Here is an 11,380-nt window from a genome sequence, read left to right on the forward strand (position 1 = left end):
TTTTCATAAATGGTATAGAAGCCATTTTGAATGGACTTCACTATTTTTCCAATTTGAGTTATGAGCGGTTAGGTGTACATGTCATTCTCGCTCTCCGCGGGAGAAAATGTACAAGTCTCACGCTCTGTGATCAAATTAGCAAAAGGGTTGAAGGCGTTACGCGTCCTAATTCTCTCTGGATTTCAGAATTAGGGTTTAAGGTTAAAGAGTGTTTTCTTTCTGCTTTGGCTTTTTCTGTATCTCTTTGTGGAGATGGCTATGACAGTGGACGTGGTGATAGCCGGCAACGTTGTCCGCGACGCTATTATAGGAAGCGGCTCGGCAGTGAATATAATGCCTTATCATACAATGAAAGCTCTGCGCCTCCAACCCACGGGGCCGAGTGCTCATTCTCTGAAAATTCCTAGCGGGAGTGAGAGTATCCCAGCAGGTGTGATTGAGGACGTTGCCGTTGATGTTGGCCGGGTTCGAATCTTGACCACATTCCATGTTTTGCCACTGCCGAATCCCAAGAACTCCTACTCTCTGCTGCTAGGCGCGCCATGGCTGTATAACGCGAGGGCGATAATAGAATGTAATAAAGAGAGGGGCACTGTGGTGAAAATATGTGGGGGTAACGAGACCATTACTATTCCTGTGGGGAAGAAGGCCAGTGGTGAGCGGGAGGAGTTATTTGTCACTAGCGTTGAGATAGGTAAATCATTAACCAAGTGAATAAATTATGCACTCTGTTTTCACTTTTTTGACTGAAGATGCTCAGATAATGAGGACTTATCTATCTCTGGCCAAACTGTTTGGTCATTTTTTTGGTGTTTCAAGCTTACTGCTTGGACAAATCATACTATCTTCTGGTACCTTTTTTTCCCTAGACTTTCAGGCGGTGTAAAAGTATGAGAGGATGTTTTTACTTTCTCACAGGTTTAAGCATTTACTTGATATTTCAGCCTTTCCATATGTATATTGGTACTCATATGATATTAAAACAATCTAGCTTTTTCTGTACTGAATAAATTATGCATTCTATTCTGCTACTTTTAATCTGGCAAGTCAATGCAATTTCTAAACTGTTGCGATTTCTCCTAGTTTTGCGCATTTAGTACAATTTTACGGTCCCCGCGCTATAGTTTCCATCAGAATAGGTAGAAGTTTTCCATCCTCCCTAAGCTTAGAAATAAATGTATGATTTTGCTTTATAAAGTGAAATAATTGCTCTAATAGAGCAGCAAATTAGTGAGTGGTTTTTACTTGGTTTTGCAACATTAAAAATGCTATTATTATTATTATTATTATTATTGTGCAGGGTTTACCCATCAAACTTGTGATTTCAATGAATTCCTGCGGGAATTTAGAGAAATTAGACCATAAAAATCCACTGGAAAAGATTCCAAAAAGTCACACTAAAGGCAACTCCCTTTTAAAAAAAGTATTTTGCAAGTGCTTGACTTAAAGGTGTTTAGTTAGTATTATTTTGTACTTATTTTACAAATAAAAATATTATTTTTATTTTATTTATTTTAAATATATTCAATTTATTTTTTAACGAATATATTTATCTATAATTTACATAGAAAATGTAAATTTTCTTGTTAAATTTCTCAATAAAAATATTATTACTTTTTGGGTAGGATTGAATTCTCCATTGCCAAAATAGGAAACAAGGAAAATCTCATTTTTTTATATAAGTTTAGAAGACTTGTTCTATTAGCACTTCTTAATTACATATGGTGCTCTATATGGGTGATAGAAGTCCATGAAACTTGGCTAGCTAGATAAGATTGGATCCATCCATAGATTTGGTCTACCTACCCTATCATTTTATGATTCCTAAGTGCTACCCTATCTAAACATATAAAACAAGAATGGTACTGATGGGATAAGATTGAAGGCTTTGGAGTTGGCCTTGAACCTCTTGGAGAGTTCAATGTCAAATAAGCTATGGGACCAATTGAAGTGTAACATAAATAATACTTATGAGGAGAGGATTGAAGGCTTTGGAGTTTGCTTTGAACCTCTTGGAAGGTTTAGTGTCAAACAAGCTATGGAACCAAATGAATTGTTTCATGTATGAGTTCATTTTTATAATCCCATTAGTTATTTGAATGGAGAACCAATGAAACAATCCCTATTTCGTTGTTTTTGTAAATTGTAAGAGTTCGTGACCTAGAGGGCATGTGTAAAGGTGAGGAGAGCTCTATTACATTTATAATCCATCAAATGACTAAAAATTCAAAAATGGAATAATAAAAGAGGTAAAACAAATCTCTAGTAAAAAGTAGGTAAGGTAAGTGATATGGAGTTAAAGGAATTCCACATGAAAATAAAATGGATGAATGGATGGGAATATGCATAAAATAAAATGGATAATGAAATTAATAATGGAAATAGTACATAAATTATAATTGGAAATGGATAAAAATAGATGCAAAGAAAATGGTAATATCTCAGGCATATGACTTTTGTTTTTATTCTATAAGATGTTAGATGTAGCTATATATAAGGTGATCATTCTATTTATGTATGCCAACTCTATGTTAGTATGATATCTTCACCCTGCTTAGCAGTAATAATTCCTAATAGTGATAGATAGAGAGACGAGCCTAGTTAGAGGACATCTTGTGCATCGCTTCTTGCTCTATATCTGTATTTATCCTTCACTCTCAAAATAATTTACAAAACTATGAACTTTATAATGTTAGTTTGTATATTTAAATTTGCATGCAATCATGCCATTAATGATCGAGTGCATTGGTGTGTGCATTGTCTCCTTTAGAAGATAACATTAGTGTGTATAAAAAAAACTTGTATTGGTTTTTACAGCTACCATGTGTCAAAATTTGCTTACATGCTCCCATGGTCTTACAAATAGAGACTGATAGCAAAGTTATCTTTGAAAATATAGTCCACATATGACATTTTCTTCCAAAATATTTAGCAACAAAAATAAATAAATAAATAAATAAATATATATATATATATATATATATATATATATATAGCATGTGAAAAGTGTAGAAACACACAAAACATATTTAATAGAAAAACTCACATATAATTCCTGAAAAAACATTTTTCTTGCATAATAGGTCCCAAAGTTTAGTCAAACCCAAGGGTCAAAAATAGATTATGTTATGAGGCCTATTTAATCTCAGAGATTGAGAATGTGCCTTTGTTGAGATCTAGTCCAGGTTTTGCGATTTGATTTGCCTCTTTGTTTTTGTGCCTATAGATGTGGTCATAAGAGATACGTGAGAAATATAATATTTGTTGATTTATTTTTTCCATTAGTGGAAGTAGAGTGAATTTTAGGTTGAGTGATTCTTTTTTTGCATCCATTTTATAACCACTCCAAAATCTCCATATATGGAGAGACCCAACATTATTGAGATAGAAAGAAGAATGATGATGTAGAGAGTGAGTGTTTGGTGAGGTTATTTGTAGTGGACCCAATGTTAGCAGAGAAGGAGAGAGAATGAAAGTAAAAAATATGTAGAATCCCCCCTACACCTCCAGTTCAGGGGAATCCTTAACTAGCACCATCAAAATATTCCTAGGGTGAATTAGTTTGTGTAGTAGTAGGTTTAGAAGGAGAGTAACAATTGACAGATGAGGATGAGGGAGATAAAGAGAGAATATCCAGTGAGGAGAGTGAATCCATTCTAGAGTGGATAAAGCTCTTATATATTTTTAGACCATGACATGTGCCCGTAGGCCATCCCCTTGGATGAGGTTCCATACACCTTTTGCTACCAATGCTTGAGAAAAATTTGGGAGGAGTTTTATCCCCTTCCACCAGAGGACTTTGGAAGAGCAATAAATTTCCAAGCAAGGAGAGAAAAAGTTTGCTTTTTCTCCTTCCTAAACTAGAGGAAATAGATAGGTAGATGTTGTATTTTATTCAAAATCCCCATGGGAATCTAGGCTAGAGAGGCCTAATAGATCGAGATGGATATGATTACAAACTTACATAATACTAGGCAACCCACTTTACAAACTTTTTCTCCTTCCTAAACTAGAGGAAATAGATAGGTAGATCTTGTATTTTATTCAAAATCCCCATGGGAATCTAGGCTAGAGAGGCCTAATAGATGGAGATGGATATGATTACAAACTTACATAATACTAGGCAACCCACTTTACAAATCCATCTGTTAATCCAAGGTATGGTTATTTTGTATACTTTTTCTAGCAACCATGTCTAGTCATGCTTGTGGTAACTACAAGGTTTGAGAATGAAACCAAGATATTTGAAACCTTGGCTAATATTTTTTACAGGAGATTCTAGAATGCCTTCATTGGAGATGAGGGTCAAAATGATGTAGAATTCCCCCTACACCTCTAGTTCAGGGGAATCCTTGACCAACACCATCAAAAAATTCCTAGGGTGATTTAGTTTGTGTTGTAGTAGGTTCAGAAGGAGAGTAACAATTGACATACGAGGATGAGGGGGATAAGGAGAGAATAGGCATAAATTTTGAGGAGAGCGAATCCATTCTAGAGTGGGTAAAGGACTTATATATTTTTAGACCATGAAATGTGCCCATAGGCCATCCCCTTGGATGAGGTTCCATACACCTTTTGTTACCAATGCTTGAGAAAAATTTGGTATGAGGTTTATCCCCTATCCACTAGACGATTTTGGAAGAGAAATTACTTTCCAAGTAGGGAGAGAAAAAGTTTGCTTTTCCTCCTCCCTAAACCAGAGGAAACAATCAAGAGATGGCGTATCTTGTTCAAAATCCCCATGGGAATCCAAGCTAGAGAGTCCTAATAGATCGAGATGGATTTTATTGCAAACTTACATAATACTAAGCACCCCACTTTGAAGATCCATCTGTTAATCCAATGTATGATACTTTTTTCTACTTTTTCTAGCAACCATATCTAGTCATGCTTGTGGTAACTGCAAGGTTTGAGAATGAAACCAAGATATCTAAAACCTTGGCTAATATTTTTAGAGGTGATGCTAGAATGTATTCATTGGAGATGATTTCATTCTCTAGTATTGCCTAGTTGTAAACGAAAGACTTTTGGTCGTTTATTTTCAAACCCATTTCTTGACTAAAGAGATCCAAGATGGACTTTAAATATATGGTGTGAGGAATTCCTCCATCAAAGAAGATAAGGATATCATCAATGAAGAGAGGGCGTGAGAGAGAAATTTGAGAGATAAGAACATCGTTGAAGTTGTCATTTCTTATTGCTTCAAATAGCAACCTGCTAAGACCTTTACATGAGTATAAGCATAATAAAAATTCATCAAAAATAGTGTTCATGACATCATCCTTATGTATCCCACATGTTCATAAAGCATCATAATAAAATATTAATATTTTTGTCATAATGTATGTATATGCCCATATCTGAAGTGTAAACAAACAAAGCCAAATTAGAATCCAATCATGATAATTTTGGATCCTTGTGTGAGCCAAAGACTTATCTCTTTTCATCACTCCTATGTCCTTCATCTACTTCAATATTCAAATCTAGAGGAAAAAAATTGCCCCCTCATCATCAATCCTAGGAGTATTGGTGTGAGAATGGTTTGAAGTGGCCTTAGTGGAACAAAAAATAAGTACAATGATTACAAGTTTTTTCCTTTATTCATTTATAAAAGGGAAACTTGAGGTTCTCGTATAGGGATGCTTAGCATTAGACATGGTAGATGGAATTTGAGGGATAGAAACTGGTGGATGAATGTCATGATGAGAAGTAGAGGACTAGTTAACGATCCTAAAGGCTAGTATGGTGGGGTTGCGCTCCCATCCATCATGATAATGGGGGTGATAGTATGGAGGAGGATGAGGCTCAGGTATATCCATGATATTGGTGTGTGGTTGAGGAGAATTAAGAGATACAAGTGGAGTAGGGGAAGGTCCTCCTAGATATAGGTGGCCAATCTCGGTCAATTGGTTGAAATCATATGAATTGAGATTAAAATGAATATATAATCTAATTCTTTTGTTTCTATTTTCATGCCAAGTCACATTTATTCTTTTGCCTTGTCCCTTACAATTCCCTCAAGAACCCCTACTAAAGAAACTCATATATGCATAAATAATAGATTTAGTCATGATATCATACATTTTATTCACATGATAAGTTATAACTTTACCGATTGTAACTTAAGTGGAGGGAACAACATGAACTGATTGAAACTGTATATGAACATGTTGACGGTGTTGGACCCGCCGACATGTCAGGGGATCTCCCCAGTAAGAAGTCCCAATTAGAGCTCAGACCGCTTGGTGTAGGAGTCCCAGCTGTAGGTCATATGGTAATGCCTTGACCTCGATTTTGCACAGAGGCAAGTAAGATGTCCCTGATGGTAGTAAAGGTGTGATATCTGCGACAAGTCAAGGAAGGTGCATGAACAGTTCTAACACACGGAGGGTGAGGTGAGTGCTTCCCTTAGAAACCTGTGATAGCATGGAGTTAAGAAGGGAACACACGAGCAAAGATGCATCACAACATGGAAGGAAAATTAGCTAGCAATCCAAAGTTATGATTAAACCAACAACACATTTAAGAAAGATTCATACATACATACACAAAAATGGTTATACATACATGCGTAAGCAAACAGATACATATATCATTTAGAGTAAACAGATAGCTAAAATACAATACAACATATGCATGAAATGTGTTGGCTCTTGTTATATTAAGAAGTGTAAGTTCCAGTCATACAATACATCCATGTCCAACCACTAGTTCCGACAGTGAAACGTTACAACCACAACCACCTACTCCTCCAAAGAGATATACTAGCTTTGCGCAGTGGAGAAGTTGAGGCTTGTTAGAATACTATCCAATATTTCTCTAAGATACTCCTATCAGAAGCTTGGATGACCAAAACCCTATACAATGAGTTATGAGAGACTATTTATAGCAAAGGGTGGGGTGACCCTTGACATTCCTCTTTATGACAGTTCATCTACCCTCATGACTCTTCATCTACTCTATGACTCTTACATCCAATCCAACTATCGACACTTGACTTACACTTGACAAGACGTTACATTACAATGCACATGTACCCATGTGAGATAAAATGGCTTAAGAAAACCATACAAGACATCAATATGACTTAAACAATTGTTGGAAGACCAACTCTTCGACATCCTCATGGTGGTTGACAATAGTGAATTGATAACAAGCTTGGTAGTCCGTGATGGTGTCTGTGTGCTCTAAGGTGACATCTTTCTGGAAGCGAACTCTTGCCTCCATAGCATCCGAGTACACTAATCGGGCTACTCTGTCCAACTCGCCTGAAAGCATGCACATCATTGTCTTGAGTGCTATCAGACTAGCAACATACGTGTGCATGGTGTCTGCACTAGTCACCAAGTTTGGGTTGGTGGTTATGCACATCAACTTGTCAAAGTGCGAGTCAAGCTCCAGTCGAACCTATGCCTTTGTCTTCGCCTGGGTGAGAGTCCCAATAGATGGGATCGCATGTGCGCGCACAATAACATCCGTACTCTTGAAAACATGTGCATCGGAAGTCTGTAGACTAGTGATGAGTTGAGCTCTTCAAAGTTCTAGCTCTGACTCTGGATGCGTGCCTTCAGCTCGATCACTCTAGGATTCATCATCTTAGGAAAGTGAAGTGGGGCTCCCTTGTATCTTATTGTCCATGTTTGCATGTAATCAACAACAGCATACACATTCGACAATATACATGCTCTCTTAGCACATCGCTGCTGCCAATCGTGGAGATGGACCACTGCCTTATGCACGGTACCAAAATTGGAATACAACACCTGCATGACTGTGCCAAGGGACAATACTTCATCTAGTATTGCCTTCTTCAACTCTACTCGGGTGGATGTTGCAACCAATTCTCCTCCTTGCTTGGCCGTTTGTAGCTCCTTAGTCATTTGCTCATTCTCAGCTATCAGAAAGCGAACACTTGATCTAGTGGCTTCGATATATGCTTTGGTAGCATCATCCAATGCTACTGGATGTTTGTGCATGTCATACATGATCACTCATTCCTCAAACTCTATGTTGATACTCGTTGAATGAGATGTTGTGCATCCCTCCTTTCGGCTGATCTCCGAGGATCTCAGTGTCTCCTTGGTCACTCGGGACTTACTCCTCTTTTGGATGCGGTGAAGCTGGTGGGTCAACCTCTTAGTGGTGAGGCATGAGGTCAATGTCTTGCTCTAACTCCTGTTGCTCCATATCCATATCCATCTGTTCAAGTGCTTTCTCTATCTCCTGAGCGAAGTCCTGCTCCTGCAATGGTTCACCTTGTCTACCTCTTACCAGTTGTTATGATGAGTCCACTACCTATACAGACGCAGTTTCATCTATTTGTACATGTTGCAGCCCCTATTGTACCTGTTCCTCATGTGCTTCCTTCTCCTATCTACGTAGCTCATGTTCCTTTCAGAGTTGCTCCTTCAACTCATGGAAATCCTTCTTTGTTTCATCCATTCTCCGTTTCTCTTTCTGCCTTTTCATGTTTCGCTTATCGCGTCATTGCCTCTATAGCCATAGTTTATTTCTCCATAAGTGGATTTGCTCAATACTTGCAGCGTTTTTCTTCCTCAATGTTGTCGAAAATCTTTCTCTTGGCCTTCTCACGCACTGGTATGTTTACCTCTGCTGCTGTTGCTGCAGTTGCTCTCTGGGATGCTACTTCATGTTGCTTCGCTAACCATTCCACAGTGAATCCGACCTGTTCATTGGGTCTTGAGAGGCTATAAAAATATCTCCATGGGTCTTCCTCCGCCCAATGACATGCCCCGTGGATCCAATTGAACTGTACTCTCGTGAAATGATCTTTCACAAGACAATGCAGGTCATACGGATTGTAGCTTCAGAGGTCGAATGGATATTTATTCATTTGTTCTGCTTCAACATCCGCATGCTTGAAACTTTGTATCTCATATAACCTGATCCGCAACGAAAGAGTGGGCCAAGGTTCCTTCTTCTTCCGGTGTAGCCTAACTCTCAATCCTGCCAAGATGTAATATGATACTTCCTGCATGACAAGTATGTCCAGGGAAAACTTCGATAGAACATGCGGAGGCTTCTCTGCGCTGTACATCTGTATGAAGGTGTCAGACGGTGAGGCATACCAATCAGCTACGTCGATCAGTGCCTCCATTGCTGCTTTTGACATGCAGGGTGGATCCTATTTGAATATCATCTTTTAAGTCGGGGTGAAAAAATGATCGGACAACCGTGTGATAACTCCTCCGAAGCTGCATTTGGACAACATCTTACAATAAGTGTTCACAGAGGTCTCTACCGAGGTCCATGCCCACTCCAAGCCCGAGAAATCTTGATGGGCACAAATTTCATCCAAGATGTAAGAGGATATGTAGATTTCTACTTGCATACCTTTGGGCAGCTATTGAGCCCTTGTTACCTGTTCCTTCAGCTGATGGTCCAATATGTCGGACGAGTTGCGTGCTTTGCCTTCTCTACCCAATTGGTCCAATGCAATCACCCAACTCTATGGGAAGGTTTTTGTGCTCTCTTGGCCATATAGTTGACATGAAAATATGACCAAGTATTGATACGCCTTATGCAGTATCTTCGTCTTGTAGATCTAGTTGGGTGTCATCCTGAATTTAGTCGGCTCCTTCACCCAGTTCTTCAAGATTTCTCTAGAGTTGACGTTGCTTCTGGGTATGCTGTAGGGAGTCCCCATGATGATTACGGGCTTCGACATATGATAAATCTCATCATAATCCTGTTCCCTGAAGGTTGCAATCTCCGTCTCGCTGACACTGCTCAATGACATTGTATCAGGATCAGTGTGCAAGATGATCCAGTGAATCATGTTCCCGCAAGGGAATTCGGGATATCTGCATACAATAAAGTACAAATCATAGTTGTGAATGTTCATGTAAAACTGGCGGTCTTCAAAGTATTCCCCCAATGTGCCTACAAATGCATCATTGACATCTTGCCATTTCAGCTTGATGTCCTTGTCTACGATCATCTTGGTGTCTTCATAGATCAACAGACTTGTAGACACTCACTCAACTGTTGCTCGCATTTCTGTCAGTGTTCTTTGATCCTGCTCTCTTGAAGGCCATTGATCCTGAATTGCTAAGAGGCGGATGAACACCTGCTAGATATGGAGACAGAGCGACATGCATGGCAATAAATCTCTCAGCGAAAATCAAAGAAAACTTGAGGAACGACATGACACATACCTGGGGATTGACTAGCAATGATTGTGCAATTTTTCCTGGAAGGCTGGGAGACTAGCTACCAGAACTACACAAAAGGAAGTTTGGCTATCTGGGGAGGTTGGTTGACTGCTAGAATTGTGCAATGTGCAATCTAGGCTGGCTTGCTAGCTGCTGCAACTGCGCAATGTGCAATTTCAGTTGGCAATGGTTGGAAGTCCAGTGACTGCATTGCACAATTTTCTGGGCCAGCAGTCACTGTCCCTCATAATTGCGTAATGCAAGACTGGAGGATAGTCACTAGGTAGAAATGTGCATTTCCTGAGAGGAAGAAAGAGCCTTCCCTCTCAGGATTGTGCAATGTTGTCTTGGTGAGGTAGAGTCCAGGCCAAGGTTGCCCAGACCCATTGACGGCCAACTAAAAGCAAATGTGAAAGTGAATGAATGACGATACTGAGTGTAGGTAGAAGTGATTAATCATGCATGTAAATAGTGAATGAAAGATTCAGAAAATGAAACAAGATGCATGTGGGTGAAGTGAGTCACCAAATTGGCGACCATTCGTGCAAAACAATTTCATGCATGTGACAAGATTGAGATGCTAACAAAAACTGAAAAGGTGCTAGTACAAGCTAGTATGCATGTAAATGACAGCAAGTGTTCACATAAATCAAGCACACACACACACATACCAAAACACAAACAACAACAGAAATGCTGCAAAAGACAAGTTAAGCCAACTTACTCGTGAATAGCTGAGCTGGATGTGTCAACGAGTCATGGATGTGTTGTGGGATGTCAAAGCTCCAAGATTGATGTGAAGAAGTGAGCTCTGAAGCGTCTAATAAATAATTTTGAGGCTCATGACGCGCATGCCACAAATCTAGGAAAAAGCGACACATGGAGGAAAAATTCTAAAACGTTCTTTGCTTGTAACCTCCTACTCCTAAAAATAGCTCCCTAAAATCTAGGGATGCTTTTTGCATGTTTCCTTTTGCTATTCCGACAAAAGGCAGCCCATGCATGAAAGTTAATATTCCTTGGCCCAGGGCGGAACCAGTCAACCCAATTGGACATGCAACAGTCTGCTCAGCCGAGGGGAAAAAATGTGCATTTCTGGGCGGGAGCTGGGCTGGCTGCCCAGAATATTTACGAAATTTTTGGGCAGTGCAGTTGATTACTGCCCAGGATTGCACAATTTTTGGGATGAACAATGCTGCTAGGAG

General features: G+C 39.1%; 1 protein-coding gene across 1 annotated transcript; it reads left to right on the forward strand.

Moving 5' to 3' along the window:
* The first annotated feature begins 252 nt into the window (after window positions 1–252).
* LOC149209787 (uncharacterized) lies at window positions 253–9,757 on the forward strand. The gene is made up of 2 exons (XM_089398746.1): window positions 253–694; window positions 9,657–9,757. Exons 1-2 carry the CDS (start codon window positions 253–255, stop codon window positions 9,755–9,757), a joined length of 543 nt encoding a protein of 180 aa, XP_089254872.1.
* Window positions 9,758–11,380: the final 1,623 nt, after the last annotated feature.

Source organism: Pinus tabuliformis, chromosome 1_2, assembly GCF_031772625.1.
Source record: "Pinus tabuliformis cultivar Carrire ecotype Pingquan chromosome 1_2, CPIR1, whole genome shotgun sequence".
In the NCBI taxonomy this organism is placed as follows: domain Eukaryota; kingdom Viridiplantae; phylum Streptophyta; class Pinopsida; order Pinales; family Pinaceae; genus Pinus; species Pinus tabuliformis.

Excerpts from the sequence above, each read along its gene's own strand:
- LOC149209787 (XM_089398746.1), top strand. The coding sequence starts at position 253 with ATGGCTATGACAGTGGACGTGGTGATAGCCGGCAACGTTGTCCGCGAC. Across the intron at positions 695-9,656 it reads TGTCACTAGCGTTGAGATAG|GGAGTCCCCATGATGATTAC; the intron begins GTAAATCATTAA and ends GGTATGCTGTAG.